The following is a 19,404-nucleotide window of genomic DNA, read 5'->3' as shown; positions in this document are numbered from 1 at the left end:
AAGCACACAGCTATGCTGTTGCATGGTGTATTGACATGTTGCTCATGTTCCCCCCTCCCCACTGCGAAACATATATATTGTAACCCGTTAATTATTGAGTGTCGTATTTTGAAAACCGAAAGCGGAAGCCATAGTATTTCGCCCACTTGACGGGTGCATGAGTATAGTTCCCTCTCCTCTCCTGTCCTCGGTCTCACCACTTGCTCCGGGGACGTGTGGATGTGCAGTGCGGTGCGCCGTATCTCCGTGGCGCAGGACAGGACGGTCGCCACGCCTTCGGGGACGCGCTTTCTCAGCTCTGCGCCTGTGTCCGATGTTCCCCGGTGTGAACACCCGTCCACAGCCGGGACATCTGACAAGCTATTACCAACAGACATTTCGCCCACTTTCACCAATCAGCCTGCGTCCGGCTCCACTTCTCCCACCGACAGTTGAACAGGCGGCGCGGTGAGCGCGCATTCATTTGGGAATATCTGGAGCGGCAGTTTAATATTGATTCGACATCGGATCCAAGTCGGATCAGAGATGAGGATCAAAGTGTAGTCCTGGTAAGTACAAAGGCAAGGTTACCCCGTTACTGGCATATTGCTATATGAGATTTATAATGCTCTGTGTGTGTGTGTGTGTGTGTGTGTGTGTGTGTGTGTGTGTGTGTGTTTGCGCGCGTGTAAATGAGTGAGCGTGCGAGGTGTCGGAATGTTTTACCTATACGCTTCAACCTACGCGAAGGCACACGTTCTATTCGATGTGACCAGAACGCTGTGTCGTCACGGTTCGAACTTTACTAGCAACAGTGTGATGACAATTAGACATCATGGTTCCTTATCGTGTTCGAACACACACACACACACACACACACACAGTAGCTGATGCTGGCATCACTTTATTACGACGGAAGCGTCCCAGTGAGCGGCCGTGGAGTGAGTCAGCGGTGTGCAGCTCCGTCTCCAGGGCGTGTGAAGGGATCCGCTCATGTGGGGCGCTGGAGTCACTGCGTTTTCGGCCTCGGACACATTTACAGGAGAGAATGCTGGAAGCGTCGATAGGGCACGTTGTAGCAGTCGGTGGAAAGCATTGAAAACAAAGACGGTTTAGCCACTGATGAGTCTGACCGATGTCACATGTGCTGTTTTCATCTGGTTGACCGGCGTCATGGAGCAAAGCTTATGGTTTGTGTAATTATTAACGTGGGAGCACACTGCGTGGAAACTCACTTCTGATTTGCATCTGCAAATTTAAGTGGCGTATTTATTCTACAGGTGTGTGTGGCACTGTTGACTTTTTTATCTACATGGGAATGAAAAAAAAACTAATTTGCATCATCCTCTATCCAAGAGTAAGCAAGCTTTTCACCCAAAGGCAATGGGCAGATTACCAATACAAACCAACAGGATTTGTTATCAGTCGCTTGCAGCTTACTGCAAGGTACATGAAAGTAAAACCGGGATCTGTCAGAAACCAGTCAGGTGTGGGGAAATTCTGTCTGTTGATATTACCAGGCACTTCCTCCACCACTCAGCCAGGCTGCACCTCTCAGCCTCGTGGTTGTGAAGCACTGGGAGTTGTGCATCATGTTTCGAGACTGCTCCATCAGCGTGGAGCTCCCAAGATGCAGCAGCAGCCGAGTCTTTCTTCACATATGTCCTGCTTCGTGAGCTCCCCCCCCCCCCCCCCCACTCCCCCTGCTTAGGGTGCAACCCTGGGACATTGTGTTTGCTCACTCTCACCTTCTCCGGCAGTGTCTGTTTGCCCAGATAGATGAAAGACAAACATTGTTTGGTTCTGCCGCGCTATAGCTGAAGAAAAGTTTCCTTTGTAAAATGATCAAATGCTGTCAATCAATCATTTGATTGTCTCCAGTCTTGCATGGAATAATCACAGGATTATTTGTCGATCCCCTACCATAATCAGCCCCCTGCGGCTTTGTCCTCTTAGTGATCAAGACACAGTGCAGCTCTTTCTTCCACCTCTTCTTCAGTCAAGCTTGTCTGTACTGGTCCCATAAAGCCTCCCTGCTCACGATAGACTGGTTTTGAATTGACATGACAGCGTGCTGTAACAGTACAGTAGATACAGGTTGTACAGGCATGAGTCACCCAAGTATAAGGGTTTGTCAGAAGTCGCCGGGAACAAGTCGGCAGGACTGCTGCACATGGTCCCTCCAATTCAGGCCAAGTGTGCAGAGAATAACAGGTGTGTTGTTAATGATGACGCTGTTTTGCTCAGAGAGTGAGGCCAGTCATTGTGAGTGTGTGTTTGTGGTGAGAGATGGATGGGGGGGGGGGGGGGATAAATATATAGGGGGAGCCTGTCTGGGGCAGGTCGACAGGGAGGTGAACACAGTAGCTGTTATTCTGGTAGCAATGGCAGCTTTATCACCACCACAAGGTGTATGGCTGCATGAGTGTGTATAAGTACATGTGATAGATTTGATTCCCACCTCCCAGCTCCTCAGCTCGGTTGGAAACGGGACAGAACATTGCGAGGGCCAGAGTACCTGACAGGTCTTCGGATGTGCTTTGGCTACACGGCAGCTTTGCCACTGACACAGGGATGATGAGAGTGATGTCACTGACAGGCCGAGGCTGACGGGATTCACACGTGGAATCACGCTGTCACGGCCGGCATCTTTTTCACAGGAGAGAGGGAGAGGGAGAGCGGCAGATAGAAGGAGAGAGGGAGAGGGAGAGGGAAGGAACAATGGATTTTGATGGGATATCAAGTAGGGACTCAACAGGCATCTAATTAGCTCTCAATAGGTGCCTTGAGTCCATGCATACTCTCCGTTCCCTCCAGAACTGGTCTTAGCTGCCTCCACATGGCCTGCATGCTGTCATATGGGAAGCTTTTGTCAGTCTGTCTGTATGGATCGGTTGGGTCAAAAAGCAATTGGATATGATTAGATCTCTGGTGTGTTCAATAAACCACTGGAGTAAGCGTATAGATTACTCCATCAGGTATAGGCTCCAAGTAATGACCTTTTCCCTATAATGTCTACAGTATGTTTGATAAGAATTGGAGTTGGCAAGCTTCTGTTCTCTTGAGGATCAGTTAATTTCTGATTAAACGTTTAATTTTGTTTTGGTAATTAGTATTTATGAATCTATTTTATTCAAGTCAAAGGGACCCTGTGGAGTTTGACTGGTAGGAGTCCTGTGGAGGAAACACCCAGAGAAGCATCGCAGTGTGCCAACAAAAGAATAGAAAGAGAGGAAACCTAAAGGTAATAACATATTTACAATTTAGCTTTTAAAATATCAATATTAATCAGACAGTTTTGTAGATAGGAATGCTTCAACACATTTTTTAGGTCTCAAGGATACGTGCAATGTGTTTAGTAAGAGTCCATTTAAAAATATCTCCAGTACATACTGGTATAGCACATACTTTATATTGGTACTGAAACAGATGTATCAGCACTAGTATTGACAAATGTTTGTGTGAGTAGACATTTCATAACAAAGGTAAATACAACAACGGTTGGATTTATTTTGCGGTGTACAAGTGGGGTTGGAAACACAACAGACTTTATAGACCTACCCCAAAGGGATACAGTAAGTATGAACCATCTTTATATGTCAATCACATGATTCTACTTCAACAATAGGGTGATCATTTTAGCATTTAATATACAAGATATGTTGGTAAAATCCCGTTCTTGATATCAGTAACACCATCATGGCCACTGGGCAGCCCCCTGATATTCTGTTCACACCAGGCTGCTGGGTTAGCACACTGTTGCTGTGGCTGACATCACTCATCACAAATAGAAGGACATGCAGCAAAATGTGAATACATTGGGAAGATATTTCAGAGTATGTGAAGGACCCATTTTAGCTCAAGAATATTGATGTGAATAAGAGTGTTATCCCAGAAAGCATTATGGACACAACAATGGGAAGTTATCTGAAGAAACGTGTTATATGGAGCAGGTCTTTACTCTTTAATTTACAGAGACACAATATTCCCCCATGAGCGAGAACATACAGAGGAAAGAAAAAACTCCCGTAGATCGGGTAGAAACCTCGAGCAGAACCTGCCATCAACATGAACAAGTAGTTGTGGATTAATGAAGCATGCACTCTGACCTCTGTCTCTAATTGTATCAAATCACATGAGGCATGAGTTATGAACCACTCAATCTCCCAACACTAATTAGTACGCTTCGACATCATACATCAGCAGGGACACACCGCATGGCCTCTGCCCGCGTTTGTTGTAATGAGAAGATAGATGTACTTTAAGGACAAAGAGACAGCCATGATGAAATTAGTAACGTCTGGTTATTAGATTTGCATCTGTTATCGTCTCGCTCATTAGTTTTGCGGCAGTTATTGTTCAGGTTTGATTGCGAGTAACATAATCCTTAGACGGTGTTTGGATGACGTCTAATTTTAAAAGAGTGCTTAAAGGACTGAGGTAGTGGCACGTAGGCATTGTTTCATTCATCCTTTATTTCTGGATGCTCTCCATCACTGCAGGTAATTCCTCATAAGTGCACTTGCGGCGAAATTATGCCTGTTTAGGACAGAGACAAAATCATTTTTATCTATGTCGCAGCATGGCATCAAGGGTTGTTGTAAATCGGAATATTATGAATAATACATGACTGTTATTTAAGGCATTATGACCATTGTGAATGACAGATCTAGAGCACTTGAGGCTCAGACATGTGCGACATGCCCACTAAGAGCCAATCTGTGCTCAGCTTTAATTATCTCTAATAACATGATATATTGCCCGGACCCATCACATGTTGCAAGCCTTCAATTCATTTAAGTATGACATTTCTATCCATTCCGAACAAGGGTAATAGATTCATTAGTGGATTTAGTGGTTTGAAAGAGAAGTCAGTGGATAATGGTGCTCAACCCTGAGTGCACAGACTTTCATGGTTTGGTGTAATGCTGATTTCAGTTCCATCAATATGTATCTCAAGGTAACAGTTTTACTTTAGCGATTAAAGTGTGCAGTTTCTCTCAAAGTTGTTGCATCTTGCTTTATCTCACTGTTTTTGTTCTTAGTATGAGAAAACAGACGAGAAGCGACATCTTTTGGAGAACAGTCGGACAGATGGTCATGTTCGCAGTGAAGGAATGACTTCACTCGGACTTGGATCTGCTCTCCCAGCCCTTTTTACCAGCACGTGCACATGAGTGCAAGCGCACACACTCACACACACACACACACATGCAACTGTGTCCAAGCCCACCTCAGGAATGGGGAGGGCTACACATGTGCACGGGGTGTGTGTGCGCTCACGGAGGAGAATTCCCCATGAGCTTTACATTGGGATTGATGGAGCTGGTGGGTGTGGAACAGGTGCCAGGATGTCAACGTGACCCCGCTTAGACACTACAGGGGAATTCCAATAAAAGGGATTTGGGATGTCGAGCCTTGAGTGTGATTCCCAACCGCCTTCAGGCTCGTACCGCAGAGAGAGCGGCCGTGGAATGGGTGGGGAGCTGGAATGCCTCCACGGTAACTCAATCCTGTGTTTGGCTGCTGTGTGGGTGCAAGTGTGCATGCATGTGTTTTTTCATGACACAATGAACTCATTTGTTTTCAGCGCCACTCCTCCTCAAACACACACACACACACACACACACACACCATTAACCAACAGTATTGAGATTTTGTTGCAACGCGTGTCTGCGCGGTGACACATGTGTGGTATTTTGCGCTCTCTCTGTTGTCAGCGGTGCCGTGCGGTCACCGTGGAGCTCAGCAGCCAGATTGGCTCGGCCCCTTCACCTCGACATTCATGGACGTCAAAACCCTTTTGGGCTCCTGTTGAGACTGGGGATGATGGTAAGGGCGCAAGGCCAAAACGACTCTTGTGCCAGCGGCTCCTCCCACTGGGCGACAGAATATATAATTTATTTTTAATTTATTAAAAAAATCTGTTCTCTGCCCATCATCCTTTTTTATTTATTAAGGGGGCTGGGTGAAGGCGCCGGAAGCAAGAGGGGGTTCAGTGCCTTGCTTGACAGGACTTCACGACTTGCTATGGGGGGGGGGGATCGAACCCACAACCCTGCGGTTGCAGGACGGCCCTCTTACCCCACTGAGCTAAAGGCTGCTGTGGGGCCATCTGCACCGGCGTCCTGGACGAGCTCATGGAAAGTAGGGCGTGGAGAGGGAGAGAAAGGGGGAGGAGAGGAGTGGAGGGGACATGTGTAAAGGAAAGGGGAGTGAGAAGCTGGATAACAAAGAGGTGTTTACTCTCCTCCGAGCCCCTGCCATCAGGAGAATACTCCATTCATTCTCTATTAGCATCATTTCAGCTTTCAAAGAACACGGTGGAAAAATTAGGCCAGAGCTGCAATACTCCAAGGCACACAGAACAGTGTCAGGACCAAAAATACGCGACAAATGCTTTTTTAGAACGCACTACTGAAATAGATGATGTGTTGAAACTGTACTGTGGAAAGGAGCGAACATGTGGATCCTAAATTAGAAAGGAAGCGTTCGTCTTTGTAAATCAGTCTGTGAGGAAGGGGGGAAGTCACATGATGGAGTCGGTAAAGCAAAAGAGGAGTTTAGGGAGTCTCGCAAGAGGTGACTTTAACATTCATCGAGTCTAGATTGTCTGCACACGCACCCTGAGGGGATATATCCCCCCCCTCAGCCCACCTTTCTCTCCTATTTTGCCATCTTATTCCTGTACTCCCCGATGAGTCCCCTTAAGAATTCTGAAGCCAGGAAGCAACCGCAGGAACAAAACAAAACATTGCTGCAATAACCATGCCAGATATTTTATGTGCTCAGCTCTGACGATGTGCAGCCCTTCTAAGAATACCATTGCTTCACATGTTGTTATGACTACGAATACTACAATATATATATATTTTTTAAATCTAACCATTTTATATTGTAACATTCAGTTACAAACCTCGACTTTGTCTATTTGATTCTTTCATCCAACATCCCACCAAAAACATTAAACTATCTTTTGAGATTTATTTTTCAATTCCATCAGTATTCCCAATTTATTTATCAGAAAAACAGCTAATTCTTGTCCAAATAGTATTTGTGCTTAATTTCTGCTACTATAAATTATATAAACTTGTCCTTAACTTCCATTTGGATTGATGATGAGTTGAAATGCCATCAGTACCTTGTTTAAAGTCTTTCTCTTGAAGAGCTTTTAAAAATATGTCCCTGACTGCAGACAAAGTCTATATGTAGCCAAACTGAGAGGCATAATGACAACAACGACCTCAACGGGACTTTTGACCCACCTGCCCCCACTAAGGAGCCTTAACTCTTCACCTTAGACCCTTGCCTCCTTAATGATGGAGGTCAGACAGTGGTTGGATTTGTCCTGAATAAGCTTCTTCAGTCTTAATGGAGAGCCATCTCTAATACTGATTGTCCTCGTCCATTAACTCCTTAGTAGCAGATCAGATTTGTCAGCGACTGTGTCAGCATTCTCTTCACCAAACACACACACACACACACACACACATACAGGAAGAATGATGAGTAATACTAGTTATGTGGCGAATCAGGTTTTACTGAGACGAGACAGAATTGGATCATTGAAAACAGAGATTAACAACATTATAAAGCTGTTTGACAGCCTCAAACTGCTCAGTCATGTCAGGAACGCCATTGTTTCATCAACACACACACAAAGAATCACACACACACAAGCACACAGAGCTACACAGTCAAGGGTGCTGATGAAGATAGTGTGTCTCCAGACACGGCCATTCTGTGAATCATGATAGAACAAAGCAGGCGGATCCCCTGATGTCAAAATACAACGATAACAAAAATACTCCCACACACACAGGCACGCTGCAAGGACCTCGAACAATGACACTCCCCCAGCTGTCTAGACCGAATGCAGGGCTGGCTTTGACAGCATGCTGGAGATCTCTGGGGGATTAGATCACACTACACCACACTCACCTGTTCTATACTTGTTTCTGAATGTGTTTTTTCACGCTTTGTTGATGCAATGTGACAAAGAGTGGCAAAGAGGGAGCTGGATGTATCACGAGGTACGGAAACAAGTTATACATAGAGTACAGCTGTGGATGACTTGTTGGTCACATTGCAGGAAAAGTGTGGTGTCAGCAATATTGTTGTTAAATAATACTAGACGCTAGATTAATGTGTAACATTGGCAAAGTTCTCCTTTCAAGAAACTCAAACTTTGTAACATAATCTCTCGCCACATTTTTAGAGTTAGGCCGTGTCGTCTCTGCCAAGATGGCAAAGACGACCCACTTGAGGTCACAGAGCATACAGTCTATGTTGAAGATACAATTTTCCTCCTCTTTATGAAGCTGTAAAAAGGCTCTACTATGCCAAACTACTAAGTTTAGGTTCAAGTTTTTTTTAAATCTTAAACCTAAACTTGAAGATTAAAACAAAAATCTTAAACCTATAACTCAGACCAATTCCACATCCGCTTTAGTGTCACAGTGTGAAAAGTGAGTGCCTCATACACAGAAACGGATGACTTATCGACTGATGGAGACACAGAGCTGTGATAAATTAACGAATCAGAGCTGGAGAGAGATTCAGCTGAGGAGGACGCGTTTGGGAGAAATAAGAAGAGTGAAGATTATCACAAACGATAGGGGGAATCATTGACAGTGTGGGCACGTAAAATACAACTCTGTCACTCCCATACATATATGAACACAAACACACTGGCAGAGATGTGTGTTTATGTGTATGCATGAGATGACCCGCAGATAAAGTCCTTCTGGGACCTCATCTAGACTGTGACAATCATGTTGAAAGGTGGAAAACCACTCAAAACGTGTATTAAGGACATGATTATCATAGTCATATTTTTTATCGGGCTCCTTTGGTCATAATATCTCACCCAGCAAAGTAGACTATTTAAAAGACACACACAACACACAAAACACACATATAAGTTACTTTACTATATGAGTATAGTTTCAATATTTAGATGGATACAGCTCTATCCAATGTCCTCGGCGTCATCTGCTCATCTTTTTTTCTCCCTCTCACATCATTATAGCTCAGAGTAGCAGGCAAGAAGATGTCGGCCCTCTTTAACCACAACATATATTATTAGAGATATGGCTGTGGGTGTCAGTGTCCTAAGGTGGAAGCAAGGCTGTAAAAGCTCCCCACAGTGAGACTCCCCATCCCCCAGCCTTTCGTGTCTTGTCTGTGTGCATTGGTGTCTAGGTGTGTACAAGTGCACGCGTAAGTGCGTAGGGGAGAACAAAGGAAAGCTGAATCCCTCACACAGGAAACTTGAGACATGATCTGTGCTTCTACACACCGGTGTGCACTTGACCTTTCACCCCACAGACCTGTGACACCAGTTTATCAAGGTGGCTGATAGACGTGGGGGGGAGGGAACCTGAAGGTCACCACAGGGTGAAACGGTTGCAGCAAACCTGGTCCATTCCTAGGTTTCCTTCGGGGATTTCGATTGATGGCTGAAGCCAAGCCATCGAGATTTTCTTTATTTCTGAGGTATTTTTCCACCACTCGTCTTCTGCTCTCTTATTGTATTTCTGTAACCATTGTATATATTTGTGTGTACAGTAACAGCCCAAGCTGTTGTCTTAGCTACGAACAGCAGGAAGAAATGGCATGTTGACATCGAAAATAACTTCCTGCATGTTGCTCAAGGTCTCACTGTGGGTTTGCTGCCCTTTCCGTGACTCCTGCAGGCACGAGAGGCTTTGTGCCCCCGAGTCTGCCTGAAGGCACCCAGAGACTGCCGTCGGCCTCGGTGATGAGTGATTCAGGTAGACATAGTCACCAGGTCCAGTCAATTAGAGTATATATCTTGAATCTTGAATCTAATGCTTCCTGTTTCTATAGTATCTGTGCAGGAAGTGCTTCTTTCCACTACAGCTGCAGCATTGGTCCATTGAGGGACAGGACCTTTTTGTTTTAAACATGTAACCCTGTTTCCAAAGGGAAAGACGTACAGGCCAGATATGGAGGCTACTCTATCGCTTTCAGCTCGCAACAGTCTCCACATTTCTGTTGTTCCTCTGTCTTGTTGATGTGGGAGACTGTTGGAGGGGAAAGGGAGGGGGAGGGGGGGAAAGGGGGGGGGGGCGGTAATTCCATATCCGCCGACTCAGTTGTATGGAATAAGTGTGTTTCTGCAGAATGAGAGTGAACAGGAGACAAAACACTCGCAGGATGCACAGCAGACAAAAGTGTTTTTGAGAATGATGTCTGAAAGATGCATTTCAATTCATCTCCTCTCACAAAATCGAACTACTGTCAATAATGTACTCAAGTTTCTATTTCATAAAACCCGGTCGTGTCCTTCTTCCTCATTCTGTCTGTCTGTTGGTGTTTTAGACAGGAATGCCCCAGACTGTGTGCTCAGGCACCATGTTCACCACTCCCAGTGGCTTCAGCCCCCATCTGGCCTGTGCTGAGCCTGGGGAGGAGGCCCCACAGGAGGGCCCGGGGCCTGGTGCTTGCCTGGCCGATGGGCCCCCGATCACCTCCGCCTCCTTGGACACCCTGATACATAACCTGGTGCCAACTGCTGATTACTACCCCGAGGTAAGCAGACATGTACTACAGTCACTCCTCTGTTCATTACAAACTCCATCAGAAAGTCCTTTTTGGTAGTTAGTGGTACTGACAATAATTCCAATTAGATTATTAGCCCCATGTCTCTGTTAAAAGTGCTACTCTTCCTTTAATTACAGAAAGCAGCCGTGTGTGTTATTGATGTAGTGGCAGTGTCTTAGCGACTGTCTCCCTCCATCCTTTGACAGAAAGCCTATGTGTTTACCTTCTTGCTGAGCGCTCGTCTGTTCATCCCTCCTCCGGAGCTGCTGGCCAGGGTGTGTGAGCTGTGCATCAAGCAGCAGCAGCTGGATCAGAGCCCACTTGATACGGTCAGCACTGCACCTCGCACAAATTCACAACTCCTGTATGAGTATGCTCAAGCTAAGGAACAGGAACATTCAGACATGGTTGTTCTTTTTTTTAAACAAACCACTGGTTTATTTTATTTTTTTGCCAGATTGCTGACTCGTCATGGTGTTTTCTTCTGCTGAGAGAGTCACAAATGTAGACCACACTAACCCTCTTTCACTTCTTCAACAACAGGCTAAAGTGCGCAAGTTTGGTCCCAAGATCCTGCAGCTGCTGACGGAGTGGACAGAGACCTTCCCATCTGACTTCAGGGACGAGAAGATGGCCGTGTACCTGAAGGACATCATCCACAGGATCGCTCCTTGTGATGAGGTAAACCAATGACATTCAGCCATGTGGTAGCAGTCCGGTCATCTTCACCAAAGACACTTTTTTTTTTTTTTTTTGCTAAATCTTCTTTATAAAGGACAAAATAACAAAATGCTGCTCATGAAGTTATCAGTTTCTACAGGATAATCATTTGTGCTGGGATTCTCATCCACCGTGTAGTTGATGCCAATATAATCTTCGTAAGCCGAAGCTGCAGCAAGAAATGCGCTGATGGGGAACGAAATTCAATTATCATCACTACTACTGTAGCGAGGTGATGGAAGGAGTCAGAGTGTCAGTGTAGGATGAGTAGCCACAGCTATGTGTTACACACTATTCCATTACAAGAGAGGAGAGAGGAAGGAAGGATGTTAGAGGAGTGGCTCTATCTTCAGCCAGGGAAATGGAGAGAGGGAGAGGGATGGAGAAAATGGGGGGATGGGATACAGTGGGATGGAGAGGAGAAGGAGGGCGGTGGAAACAGAGTGGAAGACCGGGAATGAGGGAGGGAGGTGAAGAGGGGACAGAAAGAAAGGAAGGACAGTGGGTGATGAATGTGCTACTATGTGCAGCTTGCTGTCTACAGTATGGGCATGTGTGCATGTGTGTGCATATGTGGAGCTGGGGGGGGGGGGGGGGTCATCTGTGAAGGCAGACTGACCTCATGGCCTCCGTGACCAGTCATCAACACATCTCGGTTCTAATGAAAAGTTACATTGAACTTAATTATTGGGCTCATTAAATCCTTTCAAACCCCATTGGATAATGTCAAAAGCCATCACTTCGAAGAATAAAGGCTTTGTTATAAATCTTAATGTGTTGGAGATTAAATGTTTTCACGAAACACAACCAGTCCCACAGTGATGAAGTTAATGAGGTAACAATTTGCGCATCTAATAAAGAAAAATCTTAATTCTTTACGAATCAAAAAGGAGATGTTTAAAATATCATTTACAGGATGATGCAGACATAGAGCTAAAACATTTTTTGAGCATTAATGCCAATAACTATAAAAGCTGTACCCTTAAAAACGTTTCATGAATTTAATTGTTCATAAGTTCTCAAATAGAGAGCTGTAGTAAAAAGAGTCAGCTTGTTTTGGGAGAGCGAGTGGAGTACTTACACATGGGCTCACAATTGAAACAGTAATTCATGCCGAGTGATGATGAAGCATTAATATATTATTCATTCCGCTGCTCTCCTCTCTCCTCTCCAGGCGTACTGGAAAACTCTGAACCAGGTGTTGCAGAAGCTCAGCCAGCGACTGGCCCTGATGAGCCAGGGGGAAGAGAGCATCCTCAAGGTCTCCCTCAACGCCTCTTCCATCTCTGACAAGCTGGTGGCCTTCAAAACGAAGCCTCCGCACATCCAGAAGGACGTGCTCTCCATCTGCAACGACCCGTACACACTGGCACAGCAGCTTACCCACGTGGAGCTGGTGAGGAGGAGGGGGGGGGGGGTTAGACAAAGGTCAGGGATGGAGATGATAACAAGAATGGATGAGAAGGAGTGGAAAGAATGATAGAAGGGTGCAGAGCAGCAGCCAATCATGGTGAAGCCTGAATGGAGACGTCGTCCAAGTCAAGAACCAAGGATTATAAGACGTCAACCAAGGAGATGTTTACGTTGTGAAGCAAAAGCATTTTGAAGCTCACTGTAGCATAACCTTGATTATTACTTTGTCAGCACTATTTGGTTCACACCCAGTATAATAAAAAGAACAAAGGGAATGATGCAATGCAACATACACTACCGTTCAAAAGTTTGGGATCACCCAGACAATTTCGTGTCTTCCATGAAAAATCACACTTTTATTTATCAAATGAATATAAAATATAGTCAAGACATTGACAAGGTTAGAAATAATGATTAATATTTGAAATATTAATTTTGTTCTACAAACTTCAAGCTCAAAGGAAGGCCAGTTGTATCGCTTATATCACCAGCATAACTGTTTTCAGCTGTGCTAACATAATTGCACGGGTTTTCTAATCAGACATTAGTCTTCTAAGGCGATTAGCAAACACAATGTACCATTAGAACACTGGAGTGATAGTTGATGGAAATGGGCCTCTATACACCTATGGAGATATTTCATTAGAAACCAGACACTTCCACCTAGAATAGTCATTTACCACATTAACAATGTATAGAGTGTATTTCTGATTAATTTAATGTTATCTTTATTGAAAAAACAGTGCTTTTCTTTGAAAAATAATGTCATTTCTAAGTGATCCCAAACTTTTGAACGGTAGTGTACATGAACAAAGGATCTCTGCAGTGTCCCTCACATCTCATGCTTGATGCCTTCAGTCTATTCATGTGTGTCTTGATGCGGGCACGTGTATCTGGTGGGGCTTCAAACAAAGGGGATAAATCCGCTGTGGATGTATGTGGCCTGACAGCTTCACACTCTGGCACACGCACACACACAGAAGGAGAGAGACAGGCGTGCACTGTGCACACATACAGGACTATTTCTATTGTTATAGCAACATGTGAATTCTGATTTTGAAGAATTAGATGCCATTGTGCTGTCTGTCACTGTGTGGGTGCTGCGCTGTTTTGTTTTTGTATCAAGAGTCAAGTCCAATGAATCATTTAGATGTGCACGTGCATGTGACTGCACAGTTGCCTTTTAATAGAAGTGAATTAGTCTCCAGTGGCACTTTGAGGAAATAGGATTCCAATGAGTCACGTCAATGAGTTATTACTTCCTCTTATTGATTGCCTTCCATTACTGAAATGAAAGAATTATTAATGGGACTGTCTGTGTGTGTTTTCCAGGAACATTTGCGTCATATTGGGCCGGAGGAGTTTGTCCAAGCCTTTGCTCAGAAAGACCCGCTTGATGGAACCCAGGTAAACTTTTATTTGGATTGCTTATAAAACAACATTATTTTTCCTCTGTCAGTTTTATTTTGTACGTATGAATTCTCTTTTGTCATATCAGTGGAAACCCACAGTCTGTCCTCAGCATTTTATCATATTGTTTTGTTTGTATTGTGTGGTCTGGGTTTAATGTCTGATCAGAAATAGCTTTTTAAGTGGCTATAAACATGTCAGGATACTACTAACTAAGGTTGCGTACAGCGAAGCATTGTGATACCACAAGCTGGAGCAAGCAGACATAACGCATTCATCTTCCCTCTCTGTATAACTGTTGAATGCTTTCACTCTCTCTTCTTCATTCACTGTTTATTTCTCTGTATTCAGTCCCCGTCTCTCTCACTCACCTTCTCGCTGTCTGTCCCTTATGGGCTTTTTTTCTCGTGCTTTCCATTGCTCGTGTTATTTACACACCCGACTCGCTGTCTTTGTCATTTACACTCACCTAGGCTGGTCAGCCTGTAGATAGGACGCGAATTAGGATCAGAGGAATTCTCTCTGGTAACACCGATACTGACTTGTCTGTGTGTCATCGGCAGCCATGCTTCAGTGACCAGAAGAAGAAAACCTCCAACCTGGAGGCTTATGTCAGGTGGTTCAACAGACTGTGTTACCTGGTGGCTACTGAAATCTGCATGGTGAGTGGCAAATGTTGGTACAGCGGTTGCTCAATTATTCTGACATTAGACTTTAGAAGCAGAGAAACGACACACAGAATACTACACTCATTGTGGCAAAAAGGAAAAGTATGAAAAGGAACACCTTGTGAATAGGACAGCCACGAATGAAAAGCACTTTAATCCTGAGAGAGGTGTTCCTTATTTTCCTGTGGTGGACGTGCATTTCTGAAACGGAGAACGAAATGTCACTATATACTATAATTGAATCAGCATTTTTAGAATATATGTATCTTCCTATCTTGTATTATTATTTATCATAGTTCCACTCCGGTATTCTTCATATTTCCAATGATAATTCATGGAAAAACTATACTATACTAAACTATGAACTAAATATATATTTTTTAAATATGTAATTCTTATAACTCATGGAGGGGCAGGAGACAAAAGCACTTAGTTGTGACAGAGCGCCACTGCCCCCTAACGGTTACTATGTGTTACTACAGTAATTCTGGCACAGATAATTCAACTGTCTGTGTCAGGGAGACTTTAACGTTCACTATGAAAAATTAAGTCAATAAGAAACAATTAAAAAAAGGTTATTGTGCCTTTTCTTGTTGCAGCCAGCGAAAAAGAAGCAGAGGGCCCAGGTGATAGAGTTCTTCATTGATGTTGCTCGGGAATGTTTCAACATTGGAAACTTCAACTCCCTTATGGCCATCATCTGTGAGTCTGATTTTTCAATAACTCAAAGTATTATCGCAGAGAATTCTCGTGCACGACCCGGTATTGATAGTTAAAATCCATCGTCTTTCCGTAGCCGGTATGAACATGAGTCCTGTGTCACGGCTGAAGAAGACATGGGGCAAAGTCAAGACGGCCAAGTTCTTCATTCTTGAGGTAAACACGATAGAACTGTTCACTGGCTGAGAAGTACAAGATGGAAAGAAACGTGAACTTGACAGTGTATTGATTGTTGCTGTGACAGCATCAGATGGATCCGACGGGGAACTTTTACAACTACAGGACCGCCCTGAGGGGCGCCGCCCATCGCTCTCGGACTGCCAATAGCAACAGAGAGAGGGTAGGGCTCGGACACGCATCACGGCACCCATTACATTTTTTCAATTTCATCTTAATCTTTCCTTCATCGTCCTGCCTGTTTTTCATTCCTCAGATTGTGATTCCCTTCTTCAGTCTGCTGATCAAAGACATTTACTTCCTGAATGAAGGATGTGCCAATCGGCTGCCAAACGGCCACGTCAACTTTGAGGTGAGCCGGTCACTTTTTCCTGACCCTGCCTTGCTTTACCCGCCCTCAAATAATTTACTGAGTGAAATTTTGTTTCTTAGAAATTTGTCGAGTTGGCAAGGCAGGTCCGGGAGTTCATGACATGGAAGCGGGTGGAGTGTCCATTCGAGGAGGATCGGGCCATACTGCACTACCTCCACACTGCTCCCATCTTCAGCGAGGATGGTGAGAAGCTGTTTCTACAAGAAGCCTCGGGCATACTTTCAGCTGCGTACTGGTACCAGTCAAGCACACGCGGTTTCATTTGCCTTTTAGAGCCGGACTCTGCAACCTTTTTGAAATAAAGGGCCATATTTAAATATTCTTGTTAATCAGTGTGCCATAACAACATATTGGTTTCATTAAGGCACCATGCAAATCTAAATTGAAATCTACAATATTCCATCCATACAGGCAACAGGTTTAAAAAAAACATATCATAAATAACAGGCCGCACTGCCAATGGCTGTGAAAGAGGTCATTTGGAATAGGCATGAGAAGGCACTTCAACATTTCCAAAACATTTTCCTGCACACTTGTTGCTAGCGTGCCATTGGTTCAGCTACTGTGTGCCTGAGGTTTCCTCCCCTTCCTCCCTACTTTAAAAACTTCTCTGCAAATGTTGATCCAAGTATTCCACTAAAGTTTGTGGTAGTTTGCTCTTCCTTACTTATCCTCTTTACTCATTTCCCAACTATTTATTTTCTCATTCTTCCTCAGGACTCTACCTTGCATCCTATGAGAGTGAGAGTCCAGAAAACCAGGTTGAGAAAGACAGATGGAAAGCACTCAGGTAAGAATAGTGACCACAACGTGTACGATGAGTGATGCTCTATCGACACTACATGAACCTTCCCTCTCTTTTCTGCCATCAGGTCTAACGTTCTGGGAAAGACATGAAGCACTGACGGCAGACGACCAGCGAGAGAGCGTGTGTCATTGCACTAAAATGAACTGTGAAGTAACCGAGCTGGTACTTAGGTGTTTTTTTTAAAGAAATTCTGAAAAAAAAGAAACATGATGAACAGGATTCATAAAGAAGAGTGTTAAAAAAAATAAGTTTAAATGACGAAGAACAAATCACAAAAAGTTAATTGAAAAGGTGAAGCTATGGAAACTGGAGCAAAATGCCCTCGCAGCATATCAGTGATGAGGTACAGAATGTTGGAGAGGGAACAGCCTCTCCTTCCCACTTCCCTCCATGTGTGTTTACTCTGTGAAGATATGTTTACTACTATAAAGAGTACAGTTACAGGGAAAAGCTCTTTATATAATGAAATTCCTACTGATTGTCGTTTTTGTATTTGCTCCTTCTCCCCTTTTTTCTCTCTTTATCTTCACTGTTGGTCCAAAACCTTGTCTTGGTCTTTAATTTGACTTTTTTTTCCCCCTTTATGTGAAACGTACAGTAATGAAACTTACAATGATGTGAAGGGCGCTGGCTAGCCCATATCAGCTGTCTAATTTTATAGGTCTACTGAAGGAATGGCATCTGTGTGTACATGGGAGGACAGAGCACATGCCTTGAGCATTTTACCGGTTCATCTCACGTGTACTTTCATTTATTTGTGATCCAGATAATCATACGTTCTTGTCCATTTGGATTGTCACGGTCTTGTTTTGCATGAGAATGACTGGAAAAGCCTGTTCATTGGTCACCTATTCTTGTATTATAATTTATTGTATCTTATTTGGGGGGGGGATATGAACTGTTTAAAAAGTGTTTACTACTTTTAAATGTGTTGTGCCAGTAATGCAAGACAACTACAGGATAAGTTAACAGTCACAATGGGATCAAGGCCAGGTGTAGATTGTGTACAGGTGACATTTACCCCTTATCTTTCTGCTCTTCGGGAAGTTTTCTCTGACTGACGTTCAGTTGTCTGATTATATTTATGGAGATTTATGTGCTGACAGATGTATAGTTTTTATTGTAACTTTCCTTTACTGATGATGAAGTCCAACAGCATTCTACAATGGGTTAATTTAACAATTTTTAAAGGGGCATTAAGTGTATCCAACTTGAAAAAATGACTACTGCAGACTTTGCAGTGAATATGTATTGTTCCATTCTGTGGAAGGACAATAGTGAATTGGAAAGGCTGTAAAGTAAAGAGGAAAATGTGTGCCATAAATAATTGGTTGTCCGGACAATATGGGTTCCTCTGACTTGAAATGTGTTATTTATCATTTTGTGGGATTGTCATGAGCTTTGTTTTTGGCAGTTTCGTTGTGGTTTGTGAGCCATTGTAAAGGGTGGGTGGAGGGAGGAGAGGAGGGTTATGGGGAAGTATGTAAGTATAAGCTTTTTTAAAACAGTCTTATTCAGTTTGCTATAATTGATTGATGTCAGTGATTTCTCTTTAGGAGCACCTTTCCCTGTCAATGACAGACTGACTTTGATTCTCCCTCTTCATTTGTCAACGATAAACTTACTTTCCCTGAAATACATTCCCCAGATAATTTAAGACTAAAGAGCCAGAGATGCGACGTCCAACCTGCCCTTCAAGATGAAGACATGTTTTAATAAAACATAGCCTGTGTTGAACATGTGTTTTCAATGACAATCGCAATATTTACATAGCTATTTTGAATGGGGTCATCACATTGCCAAGTCCCTCTTTGAATGTTTTGCTTTCACACATCAATTTGCTGTGTGCAGTTCAAGGACTGGAGTGCAGTTGATGTTTTTCAAGGTTTTTGAGGCCAAGCAGACACAATTTTGGACCCAACATCACTGCAAAATGTGTGAATAGCCTTTAAGCCATTAATTAAAGTAAACCATGCTTAGTTTATTGCTTTCGGTTCTTTTTGTGTACGACGTTGCTTGGTTTGATTGATTTCCACTTTTCATTCCATTCAAGCTTTGTGCCTTGAACAAAATCTTGAAATAAAGCATTGCACTGAATTCACACAATCAGGTTTCAAAATAATGAATGAGCCCTAACATTTGATTGATGCACAAACCACTTTGTCATTTGCATGTAGACATTTAAAACATTTATGATTAGGAATAAAGAAATGCCACAACTCCTGTGAAAACCCAGCCATATGTAATCCAGGCATAACTCAGAGATGAATGAAACTGTCAATTGCAGCCCCATTTCAAACACTATATTTTAAAGGACTGCAAGTAACTTTCATTTCCATTACAGGCTTATCTTTCAACTGTTTTATGAATCAGTTGGTTGATTTGTCTACAACAGCTTACAAAAGTCAAATATTTAAACTGCTATAAACAGAGAAAAGCAATACAACTGCCCATTTGAGAGGCTGGAACTAGAAACATCCTCAGCAAAGGACAAACAATTATTGTGTTATCAAAATACAGCCGATTATTTTTTCTAAGACTGAATAAATTAATTTCTTTAGTTCAGA

The 19,404-nt window shown here is 43.4% G+C and overlaps 1 protein-coding gene across 2 annotated transcripts; it reads left to right on the top strand.

Annotated features, from left to right (window-relative positions):
* Nucleotides 1-241: 241 nt before the first annotated feature.
* On the top strand, nucleotides 242-18,819 carry LOC130209481 (ras-GEF domain-containing family member 1C-like). 2 transcript variants are annotated; one of them, XM_056439177.1, is made up of 14 exons: nucleotides 242-548; nucleotides 10,327-10,536; nucleotides 10,755-10,877; nucleotides 11,092-11,229; nucleotides 12,443-12,664; nucleotides 14,014-14,088; nucleotides 14,655-14,753; nucleotides 15,359-15,461; nucleotides 15,556-15,635; nucleotides 15,724-15,819; nucleotides 15,913-16,008; nucleotides 16,089-16,212; nucleotides 16,747-16,819; nucleotides 16,902-18,819. In XM_056439177.1, the coding sequence occupies exons 2-14, from the start codon at nucleotides 10,333-10,335 to the stop codon at nucleotides 16,924-16,926; spliced, it is 1,458 nt and encodes a 485-aa protein (XP_056295152.1). In that variant the 5' UTR covers nucleotides 242-548; nucleotides 10,327-10,332; the 3' UTR covers nucleotides 16,927-18,819. The 2 variants fall into 2 exon arrangements, with proteins under 2 accessions (XP_056295152.1, XP_056295151.1); XM_056439176.1 differs by lacking the exon at nucleotides 242-548 and adding an exon at nucleotides 5,788-5,811.
* Nucleotides 18,820-19,404: the final 585 nt, after the last annotated feature.

The sequence above is a fragment of the Pseudoliparis swirei genome, chromosome 19, assembly GCF_029220125.1.
Source record: "Pseudoliparis swirei isolate HS2019 ecotype Mariana Trench chromosome 19, NWPU_hadal_v1, whole genome shotgun sequence".
Lineage (NCBI taxonomy): Eukaryota > Metazoa > Chordata > Actinopteri > Perciformes > Liparidae > Pseudoliparis > Pseudoliparis swirei.
The sequence above is the reverse complement of the archived record's forward strand: the minus strand, read 5'-3'. Positions and strand labels throughout refer to the sequence as shown.